The sequence below is a fragment of the Somniosus microcephalus genome, chromosome 9, assembly GCF_052327205.1.
Source record: "Somniosus microcephalus isolate GS21.2 chromosome 9, FLI_Smic_1.0, whole genome shotgun sequence".
In the NCBI taxonomy this organism is placed as follows: domain Eukaryota; kingdom Metazoa; phylum Chordata; class Chondrichthyes; order Squaliformes; family Somniosidae; genus Somniosus; species Somniosus microcephalus.
This window is the reverse complement of record NC_140995.1, coordinates 181,101,429-181,128,967: the sequence shown is the minus strand read 5'-3', so window position 1 is coordinate 181,128,967 and position 27,539 is coordinate 181,101,429. Positions and strand designations below refer to the sequence as shown.

The following is a 27,539-nucleotide window of genomic DNA, read 5'->3' as shown; positions in this document are numbered from 1 at the left end:
GTCATGGCCCTGTGGGTAGCGGAGCGGGCCCAGGGGCCGTGTAGCCTGATCCTGCTCCTATTTCGTGTGTCTAATTCTGTTAGATTCAGGAGATGGTTCTGTGATAGTGGATTGCGGTTGGGATCAGATCAGCCATGATCTTATTGAATGGCGGAGCAGGCTCGAGGGGCCGATTGGCCTACTCCTGCTCCTATTTCTTATGTTCTTATGTCTTACGGATGTTTAGTGTAAGGCCTATGCTCTAGTATGCTTTGATGAAGGTGTTGACGATGGTTTGGAGTTCGACCTCTGAGTGAGCGCAGACGGAAGCGTCGTCTGTATACTGTAATTCGACGACAGAGGATGGGACGACCTTGGATCTGGACTGGAGAGTTTACAGCAGTGTGGTTACTTTGTGAAAGGCTGGTCTTCACCCAATAGCAGCAAGTGCTGGTAGCTCCAGCCTGCTGAGTGAATGAATGAAATACAGGAGTCTCATCTCACACAGGATGGGGCAACATGGCGGAAACAGCGAGTGAGCCGGGTTGCAGAGCGCTCTCCTTCCCCGGGCTCACTGCATGATGTATTTCACTGAGAACTTCAACCAGCCGCTTAGGATTTTCTTTCTTGTTATTGGCTCTCAGCCCAGCGCTGAACTCTTGTTGCTGATGGACAGCGGGTTGTAGCCGAAGTTGGGAGAAAGAGGAAAAATGAGTTGGGGCAGCGCAACAGGTAAAGCGAGTCTGTGCAAACTGGGAAACAAATAACCAGCAAATCGGAGCAGGTTTTAATTCAGGATTTTTAAAATGACAAAAAAAAACAGCGGGTACTTTTTTTGTTAAAATAAAGAGTTCGGAAAAGCGCGGAGTTTTCGTGTTTGTGTGTGTGGCTGTAGTGTGAAGGAGGGCTGTGCTGTGCCCGGGGTGCTGCGGCTCCAGCGGGGCCGGTTGCCGCCGCCGCCGCCGCCGCGCTCTCGCTGTGTGGCTCAGGGGCGAGCTGACCAGCCTCTGTGCTTTGGTGCTGAGGCCGCCAGCTTCACTCGCTCTCCGTCGGCCTCACCGAGGTGACCCGGCGCTCCCCTCACTTATTCTTTTCAACCCCCCCCCCCCCCCCCCCCAATCATTTTCTTTGTTAAAGTTTATTTTTCTGATGTTTCTGTAGTTGTTGGGTGGGTGGCTGGGCACTGCCCCGAGCACGTTGAAATGAATATTACTTGGCCAGGGAACTGTTAAAAATGCATTGTGGACGTTCTTCACAAGTGCACCCACTCCTGGGGCCTTTATTGTGGAAATGCTGTGGTTTATTTTTAAGCGGTGGATTTGAAGAGACAACTTTTTCCACACAAACTTTTTTTTCTGGACAGACTTTTTAATGTTGGGGAGATGGGGCAAGAGTCGGTAGTTCATCAATCATTTTCATCACACTGCCACAACAAGCAGTTGATGATAGGATGATGGGCCTTGTCATTTGCAGCGTTGTATGTTTTTGTAAACAAATTGCAAAGGTTTCTCAAATACTTTTTTCACGATGATGGCACTCCTTTATTATGCTTGCATTTTTGATGAGAGTTCGATGTTTCAAACATACCTAATGCATTAAAAACATTTTGGAGGCAATTAAGAAACTAATGGAAATGGTTCTGTATCTCTTTCAGAATAATGTGGTATATCAATAAAAACATTCTGCGCTTTTTTTTAAACCAAAAAAAAGGTTCATTTTAGAAAGGTAAATTTATGATGTCTTTTAAATAAAAACACAAAGTGCTGGAACTATCCACAGGGTTCTTGCCTGAGGAAAATTAATTAAAAGGTAAAAGGACGGGTTAATGTTTTGGCTGCATGTCCTTTCTTGGAAATGCTGTGTAATTCCAGCAATTTCTGTTGGGAATTCAGATTACCAGTATTTGCAGTTTTTTTTCCTTTTTAACCTGTGACTTCTTATAGTTACAAAGCCAATTTATCCAAATAGAAGCATCATTCCGAGACTTCAGTAATCAAAAAATAAGGAGACTAATTTACCTCACTTTTGTGCGCTATCCCAGGCCACACAAATCCTCCTGATCTTAGATGGATGGCAACTGACTTGTGCCTGCATCTTTGCCAATGCTACCCTTCATCTGGCCACTTGGAGGTGCTTGAGTAATTGAAGGCCCTTCGCTTGCCTTATCTCCCTTTGGTGATGTGGCAGGGATATTCCTTGTACCATTTGCTGTTCCTACATCTGAGGTGTGAAACAGTAATACAGCTAACGAGTGATGTGCTGTACAGTCTGATTACATATCGCATTAATCCCAAAGTCGGGTGCTGTACTGTAACATTTTTAAACAGATCTTAATCCTATATTGGAGAAATACGCTAAGTGTCAATCTTAGAAATGGCAGCAATCTTTTGATGGTGGGTAAACATTTCCAGTTTGAGCTCCTGTTTTTATTTTCTTAAGCTTCAGCAGCACAAATTTCAGAATTCACTGTGCTTTTATGTAACACTGAAGTTGTAATGGTGACACGTAGAACCAAGATTTTTTTTGAGAATGCCCACTCTTCGAGCATTTTTCCAGCATCATTGCCAGTTGTTACATAGAGTTACATAGCAATTACAACACGGAAACAAACCATTTGGTTCAACCAGTCTGTGTTGGTGTTTATCCTCCACATGAGCCATAGTCCTAATCCCCTTTGCCCATATCCCTCTTTCCTTCAACACCTATCAAGCCTATTCTTAAATGTTGATTATGGTCTCTGCTTCAATCACTAATTCTGGTAGTGCATTCCACAGCCTCACAACCCTCTGTGTAAAAGGGTTTCTCCTGCTCTCTGCCCTAAATCTCTTGTATTTAATTGTGTATCTAGCTCCCCCTTGTTCATGGCCCCACTGGAAATGGTCTGATTCTATTTGTGATGTGTCAGCTGTGGCTCAGTGAGTAGCACACTTGTCTCTGAGTCAGAAGGTTGTGGGTTCAAGTCCCGCTCCAGGGACTTGAGCACATAAAGCTAGGCTGACACTTCAGTGGAGTGCTGCACTGTCAGAGGTGCTGTCTTTCGGATGAGATGTTAAACTGAGGCTCCGTCTGCTCCCTCAGGTGAATGTAAAAGATCCCAAGGCACTATTTCGAAGAAGAGTAGGGGAGTTATCCCTGGTGTTCTGGCCAATATTTATCCCTCAATCAACATAACAAAACGTTTACAGGAAACTTTGTGATATCCGGCACCGATGGGACCGAGCTGTTGCCGATCTATCAAAACTGCCGGACATACAAAGTTAATGTTGAAGTATACGGAGGTTTTCATCTCCGTATCTGACAACAAACCCTGTTGCTTACAGCTTCTAAAGAGGCGTCTGTAGCTGAAGCTGTTGCTATAGCTACAGACCTTGCAGTGGCTGACTGGGAAAAAAAAAGAACGAGATCTCAGAAAACGGCTCCTGATTTTTGCTGTTAGATCGAGTATTTTGGACATACAACCTCCGGATAAACCAAAGTTTCCTGTATTTGGCCATTATCACATTGCTGTTTGTGGGAGCTTGCTGTGCGCAAATTGGCTGCTGTGAGTCCCACATTACAACAGTGACTACACTCCAAAAGTACTTCATTGGCTGTAAAGAGCTTTGAGACATCCGGTGGTCGTGAAAGGCACTATATAAATATATAAGTCTTTCTTTCTTTCTATTTACTCTGTCCCATCCCTTAATCGTTTTAAAACCTCTACCAAAATTACCCCTTAATCCCCTCTTCTAACAGAAAGCAGCCCAATTGTTGATATTCCAGCAGAGATCTGTAACTGAACAACAGCTTGCATTTATATACCTTCTTTAATGTAGTAAAATGCCCCAAGGCGTTTTGCAGGAGTGTTATCAAACATAATTTGACACCGAGCCACATAAAGAGATATTAGGACAGGTGACCAAAAGCTTGGTCAAAGAGATAGATTTTAAGGAGCGCCTGGAAGGACGTGAGAGAGGTAGAGAAGCAGAGATGTTTAGGGAGGGAATTCGAGAGCTTAGGGCTTAGGCAGCTGAAGGCACGGCTGCCAATGGTGGAGCAATTCGAATTGGGGATGTGCACGAGACCAGAATTGGAGAAGCACAGAGTTCTCGGAGGGATGTAGGGTGGAGGAGGTTACAGGTTTAGGGAGGGGCGAGGCCATGGAGGGATTTGAACACAAGGATGAGAATTTTAAAATCGAGAGGTTGCTGGACCGGGAGCCAATGTAGATCAGTGAGCACAGGAGTGATGGGTGAATGGGCCTTGGTGCAGAGTTTTGGATGAGCTGAAATTTGCAGTGTGTGAAAGATGGGAGGTCGGCCAGGAGAGCATTGGAATTGTCAAGTCTGGAGGTAACCACGGCATGCATGAGGGTTCCAGCAGCCGATGGGCTGAGGCAGGGTCAGAGACAGGTGATATTCAAGCATTGTATCGTAAAGCTGGGAAGCGACATTATGATCAGCCTTTCCCAGCAAAGCTATTGACTTGGCCTTTTCAAGTGTTCCATCACTCTGTTACGTCTGTCGCTCGCTGCAGAGATTCAGACATCATTTGTCATTGAGATAGAGAGTTAACCAAGTAATTAAATTCTGTCTGCTGTTTGACAGGCTGGCAAAACTGGAATCATTAACAGCCAGTGGCTGCTAAAATCTAGCCAAAAAGACCTTGAGCATTTTGGCATTTCCAATGTCGGTACAAATTTTAACCATCACAAAAAGTGTGAATCTTAATGCTCACATTTTTATCATCAAATCAAATGGTTATTAGATTGTAAATTGTAGCATTAGCTGCGTCTGCTAACACTTCTGACAGATACTTAAAAAAAAAATTAAGGTATTGGGTGGCTGTAGAATTAAAGGTTTGTGCGCATACATTTTGCTTTGTTTCTTTAGGTTCTCAGCAGTTCTGGTCTCCTCCAGACTTGCCGGAAGATCGAGTCTTGTATTCTGGTGCTGCTATTATCCCAGGTGAGGCCGACTTTATTTTTTTCCCCATTCAGTATTTTATGTTTTAACAGAGCAATTTCACTGGTAAGGTGCACTCAAGGATTTTAGATGATTGATGTATCTAAAATTGTTCAGCATTTTGTTTTTGCTTTAATTCTATGCTAGATGTAAAGGTGTATGTGTGGAATATATCATGTAGTTAATTTTAGGAACAACATGGGGAAACCGCCGTGATGTAATTTTTTTTAGTTAAGGCAGAAGGGTTTAATAGCAAGCTCAGCGAATGTATTGGCCCTGAATTTGCGGTTGGAGGCGTACCTCCAGAGTATGCCTCCGACCCGAGAAATATTTCCGAACTTAGCTCCTGGCTCCACAGCTATGGAGAGATCGGGCCTCAGGTCTCCAGGCGTACGCCTGCGTAAAGGCCCATGGATCCCAGGGCCGCAGGCGGTTCAGAAGTATCCATGGGATCACGTGGGCCAGGTCCTCCAATGCGAAAGGAGGATTCCATTGCAGTCATTTCTGAACTGAATCCCCTAATGACATGCAATGGAATCCCCAAATAATTAAAGAATTTAGACAACTCTAATAAAAATAAATGTTCTCATTTTCAAATTTAAAGTCCCTTCAATACATCAAATACAATAAAAATTTATTTTTTTGAAAAATAATTTTAAAGAATTTAATCCAGGCCAAAATTTGCATACAGTAATTTTAAGTGTTTGTGCATCATTTTTAATTTTTTAATTTAAGATTTATATTAACCCTTACACTGGTGAAAGCAGGCCCAACGCCTGCTTTAAACAGCTGTAAGTGTTTCGTGGGCATTTGCTGGGCAGTAGTTGGGTAAATAGTCCAACTCTGCGCCAGCGAAAGTGATTTTACTTTTGATTCGGTAGATCTGTAGAACTTGCGGGGCCTTTCAGAAGGCTTACGACACCGTACGCTGAACGTACGCCATCATCGGGAGCGCAAATTCCGGGCCAACATAGAAAAGCAGAAAATGGGCACATTGGGCTGCTCTGCATTCTCTCTGTAGCTGGCCATTAGCAGGTGCCACCAAGGCAAGATTCTACCCTCCAATTTTCCTCTTTTCCACCTTGCAGGGAGAAACTGGAGTCTCGGTCTGATGCCTTCCAGTTCATTGCGGCTCAGATCAGGAATCTCTGTCTGCACCTGTTCTGTAGCATCAAGTGCTGATGTACTGACACTCAGTGCTACCCTCATTATCACAATTAATTTGATCAAATTAAACACCATAAGGTGAAACTCCTGTCTGAAATGTCAACTGTCACTTCGGAAAATATCTGGGAGTATTGTGTCCATCTTGTATGTACAGTATTTATATTACTATATAAGGATTCCTAGGCTTGCTCGCAGACTTGTTTATCCTATTTGTTTCAATTGTCTCCTTGGCAGGCAGTTTTGATCATCAGGGATCTCCACTTGTTATATTCCCCAGAGCACAGCATAGTAAGCTGATATCTGATCTAAAGCATGATGACATTGTTGAACTTCTCAAATATTTTCTTCATCGTCTTAGGTCAGTTCACATTAAATCTTTTATTATTGTACACTTTTATTTCTTGTGATAACTTTAAAGTTATCCATTTTGAGCAGTAAAATTTACCATTTTGAGGAGCAAAGTGAAGCCTATCAGAAAATGCCATCTGATCGGGCCTGCCAAAGAGAACTTAATCCAGTACACGGGTGAACCTTGACGTAAAAGTGGAAAATTCTGGAAATGCACAGTACCTGTAGTTCAGTCAGCATCTGAAAGACAAGTCCTTCTCGGAACGCATTTCTTGTTTAACAAGTATTGAATCGATACCTACAGTAATATGTGAACTGAGCTCCATCAAGACATCATGGCTTCTGATGACTGGGATAAAAGTTTAATATATTAAGGTGATGCTGTGATTCTGAGATCGGGCAAGGCCCCAAAGGGAGCTATATACATCTCCACCAACCCTCTGGTATCCCCCAATGTCTTGAGTTCAGGAATGATCTGTGCTGTTGAGCTCTATGAGGGAGAAATTTGGTATCGCCCCGTTTGGGGCGCAATTATTGGCTGGGTGCAAAGTTTAGTGCCTGGCGCTAATTATCGCCTCCAACTGCAAACTTGGCTTCTATCGCCCCGGGAGGTGCTACACACCTCTCTTAAGGCGCTAATGCCGAGGAGCGAGGCGCTACCTCAGAGCGTTGGCGAAGCTCGTGATGTCAGTCAGCAATGGAACACAGACACACTGGCGCCGGCCGGTTCTTAAAGGGGAGGGTCGATCTTGTTCTCCATCCACATCCTGCTCATTGCAACCTTGAATCTCGGCCATGAGAGACCTGTACATCAAATCTGCTGGAAAGAACAGTGGAGAGGCCCAGGGAAAGAGCTCAGAGTGCAGCCCCCATAGTCTCTTCTAAATCGATGCAAGGAAGGTCAAATCAGAATGAACCTGCAAAGTGCTGCTCAGTACCCAAAACTCCTTCACACAGCGTTGAATCTCTCTAGAAGTCTTTCTCTTTCAGAATGCGTGGTGCAAAAATCTCGCTGACAAAAAAAGGCAGGAAGCGGTCGCCTTTAAATAGCGCTCCCCCAGTCCCTTCCCGACTGCAAAATGTTCCCCTCAATCTGTCGTTACTAGCAGCAGGCAGGGGTTGCCACTCAATATCCGGTCCGGGGCGCTCGACTGATGTCACGATCTGCGAGCGCAGGAGATTGTGGCGCTAGTGTTTAGCGCCGCAGCAAAATGTCTGGTCAATTTTGCGAGCGGCACAAACATTGCCGCGCCCGGGCACTAGTTGCTTTGCGCCCCATTAGCGCCCTCTTAGGGCGCTAACGGGAGGTGCAAACAACTGAATTTTCCCCCCTATATCTCTCCCAGTAAAATCTATTTTTTTTTCCTATTGGGGGAAGGTTTCTTCTAGGAGTAATGTGTGACAAAATTGTGGAACTATTTATAAACAAAGGTGCTTATAATTTTGCTACACATACCACATAGACAACTTCATCCATATAGAGAGCTCATTAGTGACAATCCCATCAAATGGCAACTGGGTATCCATTTGATCTTTACAATTGAGGGGAATAAGCTATTCTAACCTTGTATAGATTTAATGAAGCAGATTTGGAATATTTTGGGCATGCTATCTCCAAAAAGACAAAAATACGGCTTAATGGACAAATGCAGTGCCCGATTATGGGTACTGAACTACCAAACTATGGAGCTCCCAAGTTCAGTCCCTGATCTGAAACAAGTTAATTAAGGAATGCTCACTCTGCTGAGATAATGGAGATTTACCAGCCTCTATGGAATTCTATTCAACGTGCGCCACTGCCTTCAAAAGAGGAAAATAGAAAATTGGGAGAAAATTGAGATGGGGAGAAGAGAGAATTGATTCAGAGGACGATGATTCAAGGGCTTTAGTTAAATCGTGGATTGAAATCCACAGAAATGAATTTGTTTTGGTCAGAGAAAAGAAGATCAGGAGTGGTCAAAGTCCACAATGTTAAAATGCTGTGAGGAACAGATAAAATAGATGTAACCGTAATATTAAACTTGGACTGTGAGAGCAAAACTAGAGGACTTGAAAATAGAAGAGCCTTGAAGGAAGACTGCTGATGGCAAGGAATTACATTTTCCACGGAGCATTGAAAACTCAGAAAAGATTTGTAACAAAATGAGTTAATGCTGCCACCTAATTCCCTTTTTATTAAATAAAGGGCTGGATAAGTATCTGGTTAGAAATGGAATTTAAGGATCAAATGAGATGATTAAATATGCTGTGGAAAGTGATGGTCCTGAAGATACTAGGACTCTGGAAATGTCATGCATTGTAAATAAACCGGCCAAAGATGAATAATGTGAGTGTAAAGTTAGGTAGATATTTTGGAGTTTATCTTAATTTACCTTTTAGAGGTGAGAGAAACTTGGAAGAACATTTCTTCAGATGATTAAAGTCACTGTTGATGCTAGTGATGGGAGCAATTTTGGGTTAAGTGTATAACACAAGTGTTACACATCATTCAAGCATTCCTACTTTAATGCATTTCTGCCCCTCCCTTTTCCTGCTTCCCTTTCCCCCTGCATATTGGTACCAATGTGCAAAATTTCTCCCATGACAACACCGCTGTTACCTCAACTGACCTGGAGAGAAGTGTGAATAACTACTTTAGGGTATTGATTCCTTAATTGATTTTTTAAAAAGTAGGTTTTGATAAGGTATCCTTATGATGGATTGGTGATAATTCAATAGGGAATGAATCTGCACCACTGTTGTACAACTCCTAATGATCACTAATGGTGCAACACTGGTGGGGGCTAGGAGCAGGTTACCTGACTGCTCTCTCGGTTGGGTAAAGTTGGAGGAGGGAAGGTGAAACATTGAATGTTTAACTTAAAATTCTGTTTCTTCATTTAACTAAGTTGCAGTAGAATAATTCTGTTGTGGGGAGAAGCCAGTGGAACAGATTTATGCAATGATGTGTTGAAATAAAACGTGGTGTTTCTTTTTGTTAATAGTGAATCACAAACCAGAAATGGTCTCGTATCCATTGTAACTGATCTTAGATGTGCCACATTGGATGTTGTCTCCATCATTATAAACAGTTTGCTGCAAGTCCAGGTAAATCATGTAAAGCAATATGATCTCGTGTCTTTATTAGTGATTGTCTGAATTCCAGTTATGCTTAGTTGAGTTGCTCGTTAATGTAACTAGTTAAAATATTTGCACCAGGCTCATTATTTACAGCCTGGTAGATTTCTCTAAGGAGTGAGAGTACAACAACAACTTGTATTTATATAGCACCTTTAACCCTTCACAGGAACATTATCAACCAAAATTTGATACTGAGCCACATAAGGAGATATTAGGGCAGGTGACCAACAGCTTGGTCAAAGAGGTAGGTTTTAAGGAGCATCTTAAAGGAGGAAAGAGAGGTGGAGAGGTTTAGGGAGGGAATTCCAGAGCTTAGGGTCTTGGTAGTTGAAGGCACGGCCACCAATGGTGGAGCGATTAAAATCGGGGATGCTCAAAAGGCCAGAATTGGAGGAGCGTATATATCTCGGAGGGTTGTAGGGCTGGAGGAGGTTGCAGAGATAGGGAGGGGCGAGGCCATGGAGGGATTTGAAAACAAGGATGAGAATTTTCAAATTGAGGTGATGGGTGAACGGGTCTTGGTGCGAGTTAGGACATGGGCAGTAGCGTTTTGGATGACCTCAAGTTTACAGAGGGTAGAATGTGGGAGGCCAGCCGGGAGGGTGTTGGAATAGTCAAGTCAAGAGGTAACAAAGGCATGAATGAGGGTTTCAGCAGCAGATGAGCTGAGGCAAGGGATTAGTAGGGGTTAAACCAAGTGTGATGCGACAAAAATTGAATTCTGTGTTTACATCAGAATTTCTCTTTTTTTAACTTTTTCTTAGCACCAGTTTGGAAGAATAGTCAACACTTTTTATGCTTTGCAGCCACAAACGAAAGGCATTAGAAAATGCATTTTGAAGTCTCTGGGTCTGAGTCATAGTAAACTGCTTTCAGAGCCACCATTCAAGGTATAGAAATATAAACTTTTTATTTTATACATGCACTGATATATTGAAGAATGTGTTTCATTAAAATGTAACCAACTTTTAAAATATCTGTTTTCTCTTTAAATATTACCTGGAAATTCAATTTTTCAGTGAGCATTGTAACTTGGATTCTGAGATTTTTAATCCTGTGCATAACCGTAATATTGACTGACCAGGAATTCCAGGCATTTTTCTTACTTTTGCTGTCTAGAGAGTGACTGAAAGCGACCTTCTTTTCTTCATTATAGACGGCCTCTTCCAGCTCCATCCTCACCTCTGACATCAAATGTTGATGGGCTCGTGCACGATCTCATTCACAATATTAAGAGTATCCCCTCGGCAGCAAGTTCTTCCTCGTTATCTTCTGACATCGGACCTGCTCCTCCCTCACATTGCACTTTCTTCCCCAAGTTCTCTGGATCCCATCCAACTCACATTTTCTATGAGCTACCTTTCCTCGTTCTGGGTCCATGCCCTCCAGGACATTCAGCCTCCCCTTTCTGAAGTCAACCCTACACATTTCAAAACTGACATCATAATTTCCCCTTGTAAAATAGCCTACCCTCAACCCCTGCACACACTATCGAGCTAACACCCCCTCTGCAACTGGCAAGTAGGAGAAATGCTGGGAATTACACCTTTTCCAGCACTCCCTCCTCAAATCCTTACAATCCAATATCTGATTTTCCCACAAAACCAAGATTACCAACAACAACAACAACTTGCATTTATATAGCGCCTTTAATGTAGTAAAACGTCCCAAGGCGCTACACAGGAGTATTACAAGACAAAAAATGTGACACTGAGCCACATAAGGGTAAATTAGGGCAGGTGGCCAAAAGCTTGGTCAAAGAGGTAGGTTTTAAGGTGCGTCTTAAAGGAAGAAAGAGGTGTCGCGAGGCGGACAGGTTTAGGCAGGGAATTCCAGAGCTTAGGGCCTAGGCAACAGAAGGCACGGCCACCAATGGTTTAGCGATTTATAATCAGGGATGCTCAAGAGGGCAGAATTAGAGGAGCGCAGATATCTCAGGGGGGTTGTGGGGCTGGAGAAGATTACAGAGATAGGGAGGAGCGAGGCCATGGAGGGATTTGAAAACAAGGATGAGAATTTTGAGATTGAGGCATTGCTTTACCGGGTGCCAATGTAGGTCGGTGAGCACAGGGGAGATGGGCGAACGGGACTTGGTGCGAGTTAGGACACGGGCAGCCGAGTTTTGGATGACTTCAGGTTTACATATGGTAGAATGTGAGAGGCCAGCCAGGATTGCGTTGGAATAGTCAAGTCTAGAGGTAACAAAAGCATGGATGAGGGTTTCAGCAGCAGATGAGCTGAGGCAAGGGCAGAGACGGGCGATGTTACGGAGGTGGAAATAGACGGTCTTAGTTATGCCGTGGATATGTGGTCGGAAGCTCGTTTCGGGGTCAGATACGGCACCAAGATTGCGAACAGTGTGGTTCAGCCTCAGACAGATGCCAGGGAGAGGGATGGAGTCAGTGGCTAGGGAACGGAGTTTGTGGCGAGGACCGAAAACAATGGCTTTGGTCTTCCCAATATTTAATTGGAGAAAATTTCTGCTCATCCAGAACTGGATGTCGGACAAGCAGTCTGACAATTTAGAGACCGTGGAGGGGTCGAGAGAAGTGGCAATGAGGTAGAGCTGGGTGTCATTGGCGTACATGTGGAAACTGACGCTGTGCTTTCGGGTGATGTCGCCAAGGGGCAGCATGTAGACCCTTGTCAAAGTCACCAATGACATCTTGTGAGACTGTGACCATGGCTCAATGTCCCTCCTTGGCCTTTCTGCCACCTTCGCCACAGTTGACTGTTCCATTCTCCTCCACTGCCTCCCTCACTGATCCATCTGCACAACACCAATCTCAATTTCTATCTCTCTCTATATAGCCACTACAGGTTCTCATCCTTTGCCTGCACAGTTACTTCTATCCTTTGTCCGCTTGTATTTATCATTTACAATCCAGCTTTGGCAACATCATCAACAAACGTAAGGTCAACTTTCTCATGTATGCAGACACACCTGTATTGACTTAAAGGCTGTTGCCATATTGGCCAACAGTTTATCAATCCTGGATGTTGGAAAAGCAACAATTTCTTTTTGGCAAAATCTTTTAATTCTACATGCCTCTGATTCTGGCTCCATCCACCGCCTCTTGCCTGCACAGGCTCATTCAGGTGGTGTGTAACCTTGGCAATTCTGCTAGACCCGGCATTCACCTTTCTATTCATAGTCACCAAGACATCAGGGCGATTTTAACTCCAGTCAGGAGTCGTGCCTGGTGCCAAATGTTGCGGCCCTCTGCGGCTTGAGACCCAGGAGATTTTAACTCCCGAACCTCATCTGCACGGAGCCCGCCGGTCTTCTGCCTGAACCCGACGAGAAGCGTTAGCCGACTGGCGGGCAAGAGAGGGATTTTGGGCGAGGGCCCGGCAAACAATGAAGTGGTTGGGAGGGAGGGAGTCATGATGGCTTTGCAGTCGGGGAGGGAAGCTGCGGCAGGGGAGGCCTCTTCTGCCAAGTCTAGTTGTTCCTGTCCTTGCTTGCCAGCCTTCCCGGTTTTCTTTTCCTGCCCCTCCACCCACCCCACCCCTTCCTCCATGCATCAACTTTAAGGCCCGTTTCCTCCAGTCTCACCCCACAAATGATCTTCTGCAACTTTACATCTCAGTCTGCACCCTCTGCTCCTTCAATCTACTCATTCTCCACTTCCTACGCTCCAACTACACCACAGTGACATGGCTGAGATTGGGACTGTAAGTAGTGGGGGTGGGGGAGACTTGTATTCAGCCAGTTCCATGTTGATAAGTGAATTTTTAAACCAAATTTAAATTTTGGTGCAGAAATAGTTCTACAGTCCACAAAACATGAAGAGTAACACATTTGCTAATTCTGATCATGTCTGGAGAGGTCTTTTGGTCCTGAAAATGTTTGGCACAGCAGGTTTATTATTACTTTCAAAATTAAAAACCCAAACATTTCCTTTTCTTATTGCAATTGGAGTTCAGCGTATGACAAAATATCTGGTGCAATTTACCTTTTTGTTTCCCCCAATGTTAGTGTGTGCTTCTTAATGAAGTCTTTGAGTTGTTCAACTACATTGATCGAAGTCAGTTGACCTCTGACCTTGGCGGATACTTGATTTATCAACACGAAGCATGGGTCCACTTCAGGAAGGTAAGATTTCAATGCTGTAATCTATTTGGTAGCTCTTATCCTGACTAACTGCTTCATTCTTCAGTTTGGTAATCCATGTAGTTTCACTCTTGAGATGTTCTTTAGAAGGATATGTTGATGGGGTTAGTTGAAGAAGGGATGGAGGAGGCTCGAGTGGAGCAGAAACACCGGCACGGACTGGTTGGGCCGAATGGCCTGTTTCTGTGCTGTAAATACTATGTAAAACTATGTAGTGTCTCTCAGTTAAATGTTTTGCAATAGGTATCGGCGATACTCATATTTATCATCTTTTTAACAAAATACTTCATCTGATTGAAATAACGATCATATGGGTGATTTCTTAATGAGTTAGCTTGTCATAGTATTTGCTTTTTGTTAACTTTGGAATTCCTATTCAACAAGCATTGGTAATATTTTTCTTACAATTGGCTTTGTACATGCCAAGAGGTTCCACATATATGCTAACGACACCCAGCTCTACCTCACCACCACTTCTCTCAATCCCTCCGCTGTCTCTGATTTGTCAGACTGCTTGTTCGACATCCAGTACTGGATGAGCAGAAATTTCCTCCAACTAAATATTGGGGAAGACCAAAGTCATTGTCTTTGGTCCCTGCCACAAACTCCGTTCCTTAGCCACCGACTCCACCCCTCTCCCTGGCAAGTGTCTGAGGCTGAGCCAGACCATTTGCAACCTTGGTGTCGTATGTGACCCCGAGGTGAGCTTCCAACCACATATCCGCTCCGTCACCAGGACCGCCTATTTCCACCTCCATAACATTGTTCGTCTCTGCCCTTGCCTCAGCTCATCTGCTGCTGAAACTCTCATCCATGCCTTTATTACCTCTAGACTTGACAATTCCAATGCTCTCCTGGTCGGACCCCCATCTTCCACCCTACATAAATTTAAGCTCATCCAAAACTCTGCTGCCTGTATCCTTTTTAAAAAAATTGCTTATGGGATCTGGGCGTCGCTGGCCAGGCCAGCATTTATTGCCCACCCATAGTTGCCCTTGAGAAGGTGGTGGTGAGCCGCCTTCTTGAACCACTGCAGTCCGTGTGGTGAAGGTACTCCCACAGTGCTGTTCGGGAGGGAGTTCCAGGATTTTGACCCAGCGACGATGAAGGATCGGCGATATACTTCTAAGTCAGGATGGTGTGTGACTTGGAGGGGAACTTGGAGGTGGTGGTGTTCCCATGTGCCTGCTGCCCTTGTCCTTCTAGGTGGAAGAGGTTGCGCGTTTGGGAGATGCAGCCAAAGAAGCCTTGGCGAGTTGCTGCAGTGCATCTTGTAGATGGTACACACTGCAGCCACGGTGCGGCGGTGGTGAAGGGAGTGAATGTTCAAGGTGGTGGATGGGGTGCCAATCAAATGGGCTGCTTTGTCCTGGATGGTGTCGAGCTTCTTGAGTGTTGTTGTAGCTGCACTCATCCAGGCAAGTGGAGAGTATTCCATCACACTCCTTACTTGTGCCTTGTAGATGGTGGAAAGGCTTTGGGGAGTCAGGAGGTGAGACACTCGCCACAGAATACCTAGCCTCTGACCTGCTCTTGTTGCCACAGTATTTATGTGGCTGGTCTAGTTAAGTTTCTGGTCAATGGTGACCCCCAGGATGCTGACGGTGGGGGACTCGGTGATGGTAATGCCGTTGAATGTCAAGGGGCGGTGGTTAGACTCTCGCTTGTTGGAGATGGTCATTGCCTGGCACTTCTGTGGCGCGAATATTACCTGACACTTATCAGTCCAAGTCTGAACGTCGTCCAGCTCTTGTTGCATGCGGGCATGGATTGCTTCATTATCTGAGGAGTTGTGAATGGCACTGAACACTGTGCAGCCATCAGCGAACATCCCCATTTCTGACCTTATGTTGGAGGGAAGGTCATTGACAGGTGACATTGACATATCCTAACTCACACCAAATCCCATTAACCCATCACCCCTGTCTTTGATGACCTACATTGGCTCCCAGTCCAGCAGCACCTCGACTTTCAAATCCCTCCATGGCCTTGACCCTCACTATTTCTTTAATCTCCCCCAACCCTACAACCATGCCCCCCAAGATCTCTGTGCTCCTCCAATTCTGGCCTCTTGTGCGTCCCCGATTTTACTTGCTCTACCATTGGCAGCCATGCCTTCAGATGCCTTGACCCTAAGCTCTGGAAATCCCTCCCTAAACCTCTCCGCCTCTCTACCACTCCTCCTTTAAGACGCTCCTTAAAACCAACCTCCTTGACTATGATTTTGGTCATCTGTCCTAATAAGTCCTTATGTGGCTCGGTGTCAAATTTGGTTTGATAACGCTCCTGTGAAGCGCCTTGGCAGGTTTTACTATGCTAAAGGCGCTATATAAATCCAAGTTGTTGTTGACGATTTGCTTTGCAGGTGATATTATGATATACATTTTGAGTATACCGTTTACTTTTTGCATAGTATTTAGTAATTATTGTATATTATATTTTCTATGGAGCATATTATCAGTGGTTACTATGGTTTTTGATGCCCACAGTTCATACTGCAAAGTTCACCATCTAAATTTAGCATTTTCCTATAGTCATGTAGATAAGAGTCAGAGCTAGGTAGTGTAGGACATTACACTGCTCCATTGTACCATGCACTGATGCCCATCTCACATTTTAAATACCCTTTGTCTGCCCATGTATCCACAACGCATCATGGGGTTGCTCTGAAAAGTTAACTCCTCTTTAGGCAGCTTTTGCTTAGAACATATTTCCTGTTGCAAAATGGCAAAAGTACCCCAAACTAGGACACTGATGTAATGGCACCAAAAATAAACACTAATACATTCATTTTTTGAAATGGAATCCTTTTACTTTGTAGTGACATTTGCAGGTCTTTGTATACTTGTGCACAGAATTGGAGGTACCTTGTGACATGGGTCAGTAATTGCTAGGGAGGTAAGAGACAGACAAGGGATAAAAGGAACATCCTCTGATTGGCGGGATGTGACAAGCGGTGTTCCCCGGGGATCTGTACTGGGGCTTCAGCTTTTCACCATATATTAATGACTTGGATGAAGGAACAGAGAGTTGTATGTCCAAGTTTGCAGCTGACAATAAGTTAAGAGGCACAGTAACTTGTGTAGATGAGAGCAGGACAAAGGGACATAGGCAGATTAAGTGAGTGGGCAAAACTATGGCAGATGGAGTTCAATGTGGGTAAGTGTGAGGTATTCCACTTTGGATCTGAAAAAGACAAATTGGAATGTTTTCTTAATGGTGAGAGACTAGAAATTTTAGAGGAGCAAGGGTTTAGGTTTCTCTGTACACAAATCACTAAATGTTAATGCACAGGTACAAAAAATAATCCAAAAGGTTAAAGGAAATTTGGCCGTTATCTCAAGGGGTTGGAATTCAGAAGTGAGGAAGTGATGCTTCAGTTGTAGAGAGCATTGGCCAGACCCTATCTGGTGTATTGCATTCAGTTTTGGATATCGACCTTAAGGAAATATATATTGGCCTTGAATGGATAACACGCAGAATCACCAGTACGATACAAGGGCATATAGGGTTATATTGTGAGGACAGGTTACATAAATTTGGCTTGTGTTCCCTTGAGTTTAGAAGCTTGAGGTGCATAAAATGATCAAGGGATTCGATAGGTTAGATACAGAGAAACTATTTCCTCTGGTGGGGGAATCCAGAACAAGATTACATAATCTTAAAATTAGAGTTAGGCTATTTAGGAATGAAATCGGGAAGCACCTTTTCACATGAAGGTTAGTGGAAATCTGGAACTTGTTTCCCCAAAAGGTTGTGAATGCATGGTCAATTGAAATTTCAAGATTGAGATCGATAGATTTGTGTTAGCTAAGGGTATCAAGGGAGATGGAGCAAAGGAGGTAAATGGAGTCGAGGTACAGATCAGCCATGATCTAACTGAATGGCGGGACAGGCTCGAGGGGCTGAATGGCCTACTCCTGTTCTATGATTCTATGATAATTGTGTGCACCGTGTGCCTGAGTTTTTGCTGTGCATTGCCAGTGGATGAGGCTTCCAGTGTGAAGTTGGAACTTTGCCTTTGAGTCAGTACTTCAAGGAACAAAACATTGGAGAAAGAAGAAAAGTTTTTTTTTTTTTTTTAAGAAGATAAAACAAACTGCCACGTGCTGCTTTGGTAAGTGAACATTATTGGTATGGAGAGAATTTCCACCTTAATTCCTTTTACTTCACAACAGCTATTTGCAATGGTAATGAACTCAATGGCTTGAGTTCATTGGCACCTCATCTTTCGATTAGGGACTCAACATAGAGTTCAACAATTTCAGATCAATCATATATATATATATATATTTTTTTAATCCACACTTTCGTCTGGGCTTTTTTCTTCCCTCCCACATGGCAGCTGTCCTTCATTCTGCCAGGGCCATTCACACTTCATCTAGAGCCATCCTTTGTTCCTTGAATATCTCTATGTCTCTGTGTCTCTTAATCTCTCCTGCTTTCTATCCTATCACTGACCTTCCCTTTTGTTCTTTTATCACCTCCCCCTTTTCCCAGTTCTGACGAAGGGTCTTCGACCTGAAACGTTAACTCTGTTTCTCTCTCCATGGATGCTGCCTGGCCTGCTGAGTTTTTCCAGCATTTTCTGTTGTTCTATCAATGGCTTGAGTGTTTGCTGTTGCAATCAACGCTTCATCCCATGTTTGCTGAGAGCATTGTGTGTGAGGGAAGAGAGGAAATATAGTTGCATTGCAGGAGATAAACCGGACCTTGGGTGGTGATTAGAGCACAGTTTGTTTATCTGTAGCAAGAAGCCATGTACAAGGCTCATGTTGTTAGAACACAGTTGTGCTGTGGTGATGTTTGCAGCAAGGTCGTGTGTCACTCTATGGTTCACAATGAAACAGAACTGGAACAGTCAAACTGCCTGCAGAATGCTGATTCCTGGTTACCGAAAAGTTTGGCTTGGAGTTTAAAGTACAATTCAAAGTGGCTAAAGGCAGCTGGAAAAAATATGCTACAGGTAATAAATTGCACATGGTATAGGTGGAAGAAATGGAACTGGTTCCTAAAGGGGTGTGTATGTGTATTCGTATGTTTCATTGCCTTGAGTTAAGATTGGAAAGTTGACTCTTTAACCGTTCTGCACCAATTCAGCGATCAACTATCAGTATCAGCAAATAGGTTCCTAGTATTCTGTCAAGGTGTACTTATAAATTGTTATTAAGCAAATATATTATGTACATTATTTAATTCGAAAAGGCTATTGACCTTGAGTACTAGTTAAATAGAATTAGATCGGCAGTGCAAAATGTACTGGGAAATTAAAACCAGGGTTAATTCTGTGGGTTTGTTTCTCTCTCCACAGATGCTGCCTGACCTGTGTATTTCCAGCATTTTCTGTTTTTATTTCCGATTTCCAGCATCCGCAGTCTTTTGCTTTTGTATTAATTCTGTGGGTGACATTTTTTCTCATACCATCTTGCTGTAAATTAGCTCTTGTGTAGGAGCTTTGCTGCAGTCAGTGTAAGAGGGTTGTTAAAATATGATGCAATTTACTACAATATAAACTGACACTTCATTCACATCTGGAAATGTGTGGTTGGTGACGGCTCCTCAGTACGTATTCTGTAAACCGTGGGGGAGAAATTCGGTATTGCCCCATTTGGGGTGCAATTATCAGCCGGGCACTACACACCTCTCTTAAGGCGCTAACGCCAAGGAGCGAGGCTCATGTGATGTCAGTCAGCAATGGAACACTGGCGCCGGCCAGTTCTTAAAGGGGAGGGCCGATCTTGCTCCATCCACACCCTGCTCATTGCAGCCTTGAATCTCGGCCTGGAGAGACCTGTACATCAAATCTGCTGGAAAGAACAATGGAGAGGCCCAGGGAAAGAGCTCAGAGTGCAGCCCCCATAGTCTCTTCTAAATCGATGCAAAGAAGGTCAAATCAAAATGAACCTGCAAAGTGCTGCTCAGTACCCAAAACTCCTGCACACAGCGTTGAATCTCTCCAGAAGTCTCTCTCTCTCAGAATGCGTGGTGCAAAATTGTCGCCAACAAAAAAAGGCAAGAAGCGGCCGCCTTTAAATAGCGCTCCCCCAGTTCCTTCCCGACTGCAAAACGTTCCCCTCAACCTGTCGTTGCTAGCGGCAGGCGGAAAGGCAGGGGGTGCCACTCAATACCCGGTCCGGGGTGCTACCAGGGTGTTGCACGCTCGACTGACGTCCCGATCTGCAGGCGCAGGAGATCGTGGCGGGTGTGTTTAGCGCCGTCACAAAAATATCGTCACTTTCACGAGCGGCTCAAAGATCGCCGCACCCTAAGAGAGTGTTAATGAGGCGCAAAGCAACCGAATCTCCCACCCCCCGTATGTTTTAAGCTCATTTTAGCACAGTTAGTGATGTTTGAGAATGAAACCAGCTATATTGGTGATGGAGAAGCCGCTGTTTTTGACCAGCATCTGTGGTAGACAACATAATAACGTAAATACACCTGCGATAATCATATACCACATAATCGTTCTAGCACAGAAACAGGCCGTTTAGCCCATGATATTTGCACAAATGCTTGTCTCCATATTAGCCAACTAGTCTAATTCCACTCCTCTTGCTCATTTCACAAATACGTTAATATTATTTAAAAGTACTTAGTTGTATTTGTCTTGGTGATATAGGCTCATGGCCACTCTGTTGACTCAAAGGGGGGAATTGTAACCCCAAAAAACAGGTGGGTTGAGGTCAGGTGGGAAATTAAAATGTTACAAATCTGAATCCCGACCAGAACCCGCCTCCAACCCGCTCACTTCCGGCTTTGATGGGGGCGGGCAGCCTACCTGCTCCCAGGAGGAGGGTTGTCCATTTAAATTTTATAACGAGGCTGGCGTGCCTCAGATTTAAACACCATTTTAAATTTAATTATAGCTGGTCGGGTTTCGTAGGCCTCGAGAAACCCGACTGCTAATGGAAGGCGAGGACTGCTGGATCCAGGAGGTAAGCACCTTTACACTCACCTCCTGGATCCAGTGTCCCTGCCTAACCCACTCCCCGTGAATAGAGACCCTCCACGAGGCCTCTGATCCAACGTTCCCTCTAAGTTGCATAGTTACGCAGCTGTTTGCCGGTCCAGCGCAACCCGGGATCGGGTTTTCCAATGTGAAATTTCACGCATGCGCGAAACGTTGAATGGGCTGCGCAGCCTGTTAAAGGGGCCATGTATCCAAAAAAAAAAAAATTAGGGAGAACATTGCTCTGATTCCCCCCCCCCCACACACCTCTGATATTCTCCGCAGCCCCCTCCACCCCCCCCGGCCTCTGATCACCTTCCCGGCTTCCCCCCAATATTCCTCCAGCCCACCGATTTTCTCTGTCTGCCCCCCCCACCCCCACTCGTTGCTCCTCCGGCCCCCCCAATGTTCTTTGCCTCCTCCTCCCCCGACCACCTCCCGGCCTCCTCCTCCCCCGACCACCTCCCGGCCCCCATTCGATTCCTCCCTCCCTCCTTTCTGCGGCCTAGTGCTGCAGGCCTATCCGTCCGCAGCCAGCCAGCCTCTCCATTTCCAACCTATTCTCCTGGGTTTCCCGACCGCTTCCAAGCCGGCCCCCCTCCCCCCGCTCCCAACCCGCCTCCCGATTAAAATTCCGGCCATAGTATGGGGAGTGCCTGATAGTTCCCTGGTGCTGCTTGATATGTTCAGCCCAAAAAGTGTAGAACCAAAAATTGCAAGTTTACCCTCTTGCAAAAACAGTGATATTACTAACAGAACATTAAAAAAAATTTTTTAAAGGAATAAACTGAACTCCTTCATGCTGAGAGAAAATTCAAATTTAAATAAAAAAAACAAACTTCACTGTTGTTAAAAGCGCAGTTTAATATTGGCAGGATCAGAGTTCCATAATTATAACAGAATAAGAAGAAGAAAGAAAGGCCTAGAAATTCAGTGCCCTTAGCACCGATTTTGCGGCGCTAGAGGGCCTAGCGCTGCAATTGGCGCCGATTCCTAAATTGCCTGGGGCCCTTCCGCGGCGGTAGACCGGTAGCGCTGCGCCGGCACCGATGACATCATCGGTGTGCGCAGCGTCCCGGTTGCCGTGGTAACCCGGCCCCAAGCCGAAATTCAGTTGCGCCCGCCTCGCCCGTGGCAGGCGCAACTAAGACTCTGGCAACAGAGTCTTCCCCCAGTGTGCGCCGGCGCATAAAGGTGGAGCGGCGGCCGGCCGCGTTCCCGGCGGCCGCCTGCCCGCACCTCCCTTCCCGGACTCCTGCATTCCCCCCCCGCGGCCCTGATCAGTGTCTCATGCGAGCCCGGCACTTCCCCGAGGTGCCGGGCTCAGATGTCGGGTCAATCCGCCGGACAGTTGTCGGCTGCAGGCAGCTCCTCCTTAACAGGAGGAGGAGGCCTGCAGTTCCCCCGCCTGCCACACCGCATCGGGTGCCGCAGTGGGGGATTAGCGCCGGGAAACCCAAGTTCACGCCCGTTTTGAGGCGCTAAAGGAGGGTTTTAGCGCCCGCCGCCGTTTGGGCCCGGCGCACCCGAATTTTCGTCGGGCGCTGCCGCATTACCGCTGGCGCAAACTTTGGCGCTACAGCCCTGGCAAGACCAGAACCCAATTTCTAGGCCAAAGACTTGCCTTTCATGACCTCAGGAGGCTCCAAAGCTTTACAGTCAATGAAGGACTTTTTGAAGTGGAGTCACTGTTGTAATGTACGAAATGTGGCAGCCAATTTGTGCACATCAAGCTCCCACAAACAGCAATGTGATAATGTCCAGATATTCTGTTTTTTTTAAATTCTGTTGGTCGAGGGATAAATATTGGCCAGGACACTGGGGATAACTCCTTCTTTGAATAGTGCCATGGGACCTTTTTCTTCCACGAGAGCAGACAGGGCCTCGGTTTAATGTTTCATCCGAAAGACGGCACCTCTGACAGTGCAGAACTGCCTCAGTACTGCACTGGAGTGTCAGCCTAGGTTTTGTGCTCGAGTCTCTAGGGTGGGACTAGAACCCACAGCCTTCTGACTCAGAGGCGAGAGTGACCCCACTGAGCCACGGCTGACACTAAACAGACAAGTATCATGGTACCAGACTCTGTGCAACGCACAATCCGCCATTCAGGAACCCAATGTAGGAGGAAAGTAGGGGTGGCAAAATAGGACTTGAAAAAGAATCTCCATTTGAACAACAGCAGATAGCAACAAAATCCATAGTCAAGCTGGCAACTATCAAATCACTTCTCCTTTGCACAACAAAAATGAAGAGGTTGTAAATATCAATGAAGGCCCTCATCAGCTCCCTCGTCCATCGTGCCATGCCACTCTCCACCTTCCACTCAAAGAAACAGGAAAAGAGCAGGAGAGGACATTTACAGAAACAAGAACGACACACATGGACAGAGGCAGGAGAGATAGACAGAGAAACGACAACAAAAGGATGACTGGGACACTTAGTGTCACACTCAAATTTCTATATCACACCTTAAAAAGTTAAACAAGGGCCATCATTTGTCACAGCAGCCGGAATATCCGTTACTTCACAGTGATCTTCCAAATCACTTAAAAAAAAAAGCCAGGGTTGTGACCTGTATCCTGAAAACCAATTAAGTAAATACTTGATAAAAGTCAGAGTTTAACAGCATTAGATGTTGTGGCCTTAGAGGAACAGAGATTCACCATATCAACAGAATAGTACATTTTGCATTACATGGTGTAAGACTCAACAACAGCTCATCTTCTCCCTCACCTAGGCCCTCAGGTGGGTTACCATTTCATGAATCTCTGGACATTAACTCAGTATGCTGCCCTTACACCTCCCCCCTTCCCACTGTCCAGGGCCCCAAACACCCCTTCCAGGTGAAACAGCGATTTACTTGTACTTCTTGCAATCTAGTATACTGTAGTCGCTGCTCACGATGCGGTCTCCTCTACATTGGGGAGACCAAATGCAGATTGGGTGACCCGTAAGGGTGACCGAGCTTCCGGTCGCCTGTCACTTTAATTCACCGCCCCATTCCCACTCAGACCTCACTGTCCTCGGGCTCTTGCATTGTTCCACAGAAGCTCAGCGTAAGCTCAAGGAACAGCACCTCATCTTCCGTTTAGGCACTTTAGAGCCTTCCGGATTCAATATAGAGTTCAACAGTTTCAGATCATAACCTCAGCCCCTATCATATTTATATATTTGTAATACCCACTGGAAATGTTATGTACGCTAAGTATGGTTATCAATCTTTAACTTAGACACTGTATTATCATTGTTATAAATCCCTGGGTTAAAGTTGCCCATGTGAAGGTACGGCAAGAACTTTTAAGGACACAATGTGACTAAGAGCAGACTTTCCATAATTCTGCACCAGTATCAACTGTTGCAGACAGTGAGGCTGCACAGTCTCCAGGCAGAAACCCCAGGAGGAAGGGGTGGAGTCGGGTTTTTTGCGAGCGGGAAACGCGAGCGACTGGAAGAAGAGGGCAGGAGCTCTGAAAAGAGGGCTCAGGAGGCAAATGGCTGCCGCATCCTGTTCCGGGCTTCCAAACTCGGCCGCCGCCCTTCGTATTAGTAGCTCTGCATCCAGAACTCAAAGTGGGATTCAGTGATCGTGAAGAGAATTCAACGAAGGGGTTCGGAGTCGTAAGTCTTGCAGACATTATACATACCATGAGCTCCAACTTAAGCGCGCCAACGAAAGAGTGCACTCGAATTTGGACACAGGGACAGATTCTCCTTTGAATCCATATAAATGGAGAATGTATGTTTATTATGTCTAGATTCATTCTAATGTATGCAAATGTCTAATTTAGGTCATTGACCCGTAATCTTCTTATACTGTCTGACGTTAAAACTATAAAGTAAGATAATTAGAATTAAGCCATTGTAGTAGTGATCTCCTTACTGGACTATAGAATACTGTCTACAACAGAGACCACATCTCACATATATCTAGACTAGAGAACCGTGAAGGGGTTACATATTTTTTATCCACACTTTGTGCCTTTCCTTTTTTTTTTCCCTCTCCCACATGGCAGCTCTCTTTCATTCTGCCAGCGCATTTCACACTTCATCTAGAGCCATCTTTTGTTTCTTAATCTGTCCTATTACCATCTCGTCTTGTACTGTATATCACTTAATGTCTCTTTACTTCTCCCAAACCTTCCCTTTTGTTCTTTCATCCCCTCCCCCATTTCCCAGCCCCCTGTAGTGTATGTGCCTTTAAGAGCCCCCTGTGTACTTTAATGCCAGTAATGGCCACTCGGGCTATATAAGCCTGTATATTGTGTTGTATCAGTTCGTTCCCCTCCAGACTTTGTTCAGTAAACACTTGTGAAACCAACTCCTGTCTTCAGTGTCTCTATTAACACACGGACACAACAGTGGCGACGAATTGGAAACGGACTTACCTGCAATTCGGCAGCACCTCAAGGACACCGATTCCTCTGGCGTCCAAAGTCGAAGAAAAAGAAAAAGCTGTGGTTTCACTAGCTAGCCGAGCTGGTGGCAGGTACTGCAATAATCCTTCCTGGGCGTCGGGCTGGGGCTCCAGCGGCTGGCTCTGCAGCGAGGCCAAGCAGCGAAGGCGGAGGCAAGCAGTAACAGACGGGGAGGGAGCACTCGGGAGACGGCCGGCGCTGCAAGCAGGTCGGCGTTCAGACCTAGCAGAGAGAGTCCGGCGGGAACGAGTCTCCACCTGTAAATAAAGAAATAAAAAGAAGGGAAACCCGCGGAAAACAGCGTTGTCATCGGCGGGGAAGCGCAGGAAGCGCCATATCTTTTCTGCAGAAAAGAAAGAAAAGCGCGGAAAGCGCCATTTTTTTTCCAGGATGCCTAAGGCTGGCAATATTGATGCTTTTGATAATGATATAGAGGATTGGACCACATATGTGGAAAGAGTGGAGGTATATTGCACCGCAAATGGAATAGAAAATGAAAAAAAAGCGTCAGTACTTCTAAATCTAATGGGCGCAAATACATACTGGCTGTTACGAAACTTAATCACTCCAGCCAAACCAAAGGACAAGAATTTTAAGGAAATTGTTGATACCCTACAGGAGCACTTAAACCCAACACCGCTGCTGATAGCGGAATGATTCAAATTCTTCAAGAGAAATCAACACAAGAATGAAAGTAACGCTGATTACCTCACCGAATTAAAAAAGCTATCAAAGCACTGCCAATTCGGGGCAGGACTAGCAGATTATCTTCGAGACAAATTTGTCTGCGGTCTCCTAAGTGAAGGAACACAGAAAAGGCTGCTTTCTGAGAAAGATTAACACTGGACAAGGCTTTCAGTATGGCTGTATCATACGAAGCAGCCGCAAGAGGAGCTGCAGAGATACAACAAAAGACACAGGACTTCGGCCCCATGAAATGACACAGGGTCGAGAGATGTTATCGCTGCGGCAGATCCACCCATGACCAGAGGGACTGCTGGTTCAAGGACAAAGCATGCAGGCAATGCGGAAAGATTGGACACATTGCACGGGTATGCCGATCTGGACAAAAAAAATCCACGGACAGGAAAAAAAAAAACAAACACTCAATAAAGAAAAGTACAGAAAGGTACAAATGATGACGGACAGTAGCTCCGAAGACCAGAAGAGCGATAGCGACTCCGAAAACGAGACTAAGCTGTCTCAAATTACATAATGTAATTGCCAAAGATGATTACCAGACCATTTGGGTTACCCTCACGATAGCAGGGTCCCCAGTTAAAATGGAGCTAGATACAGGATCAGCTCTGACCGTCATAATTCGACGGGATTACGAGCGGCTATTTCCGCATATACCTTTAAAAGACACATCCATTATCTTGAAAACATATACGGGGCAGAAAGTATACCCCAAAGGAAAAGTAAGGGTGCCTGTTGTATACAACGGCAAGGAAATACAAAAGTTCTACAAGATGGTGGTCCACCGCTGTTGGGACGTGAATGGATCAGGAAAATACGTTTAGACTGGCACTCCATTCAGGCACTGACGGTGACCAGTAAGGAAAAAAATGATGACGTCATACCTGAACGATTAAAAGACATCTTGGCCAACGCCAAAGAAGTGTTTCAAGAGAAACTAGGAACCTTGAAAGGCATCACCGCCTCAATAAAAGTGGAAGATGCGACAATTCCCAAGTTTAAGGCAAGGCCGGTGCCATACGCAATTCGTCCAGCAGTCGAGGCAGAGCTGGAGAATTTGGAAAAGGCAGGCGTATTATCCAAAATAGATTGGAGCGAGTGGGCAACACCCATTGTCCCAGTCATGAAGAAAACGTTGAATAATGATAAATCTGAAGAACAGAGAAAAATTTGCATCTGTGGAGACTTCAAGGTGACTGCAAACCCAGTCCTTCACACGGTACAGTATCCTCTTCCGAGGATAGAAGATATTTTCGCCTCACTATCCGGAGGGAAACGTTTCACCAAAAAATTGACTTGGCACAGGCATATCTACAGATGGAGGTTGAAGAGGCCTCTAAAAGGTAACTCACGATCAATACACACAAAGGCCTGTACCAGTACAATCGACTGGTTTTCAGAGTAGCATCCGCTCCAGCTATCTGGCAAAGAGCTATGGAGCAAGTCCTCCAAGGGATTCCGGGGACTCAATGCTACCTAGACGACATCCTTATAACAGGAGAAAACGACAACGAGCACCTTGCCAATTTGGAGCAGGTGCTCACTAGGCTGAGTGAACGGGGCCTACGAGCAAATTGCCCCAAGTGCGAATTTTTCCAGAATCAAATATCATAGTGGCCACATAATTAATAAGGAAGGGTTGCATAAGTCACCTGAAAAAATTGAAGCGGTCATAAAAGCCCCAGCACCTGAAAATATTTCACAATTAAGGTCGTTCCTGGGATTAATAAATTACTATCATAAATTTTTACCGAACTTATCAACTCTTCTGCACCCTCTTAATGAATTGCTACAAACAGGAG

The 27,539-nt window shown here is 45.2% G+C and overlaps 1 protein-coding gene across 1 annotated transcript in view; it reads left to right on the top strand.

Moving 5' to 3' along the window:
- The first annotated feature begins 367 nt into the window (after nucleotides 1-367).
- The window catches only part of LOC147112892 (uncharacterized), a 133,855-nt gene continuing 106,683 nt past the window's right edge, over nucleotides 368-27,539 (top strand). Inside the window, exons 1-6 of the mRNA XM_085997658.1 lie at nucleotides 368-711; nucleotides 4,851-4,925; nucleotides 6,324-6,447; nucleotides 9,422-9,524; nucleotides 10,322-10,447; nucleotides 13,540-13,656. Of these exons, the coding sequence (XP_085853784.1) occupies nucleotides 690-711; nucleotides 4,851-4,925; nucleotides 6,324-6,447; nucleotides 9,422-9,524; nucleotides 10,322-10,447; nucleotides 13,540-13,656 (567 nt within the window). The 5' untranslated portion in view covers nucleotides 368-689. The remainder of the gene's footprint in view (nucleotides 712-4,850; nucleotides 4,926-6,323; nucleotides 6,448-9,421; nucleotides 9,525-10,321; nucleotides 10,448-13,539; nucleotides 13,657-27,539) is intronic.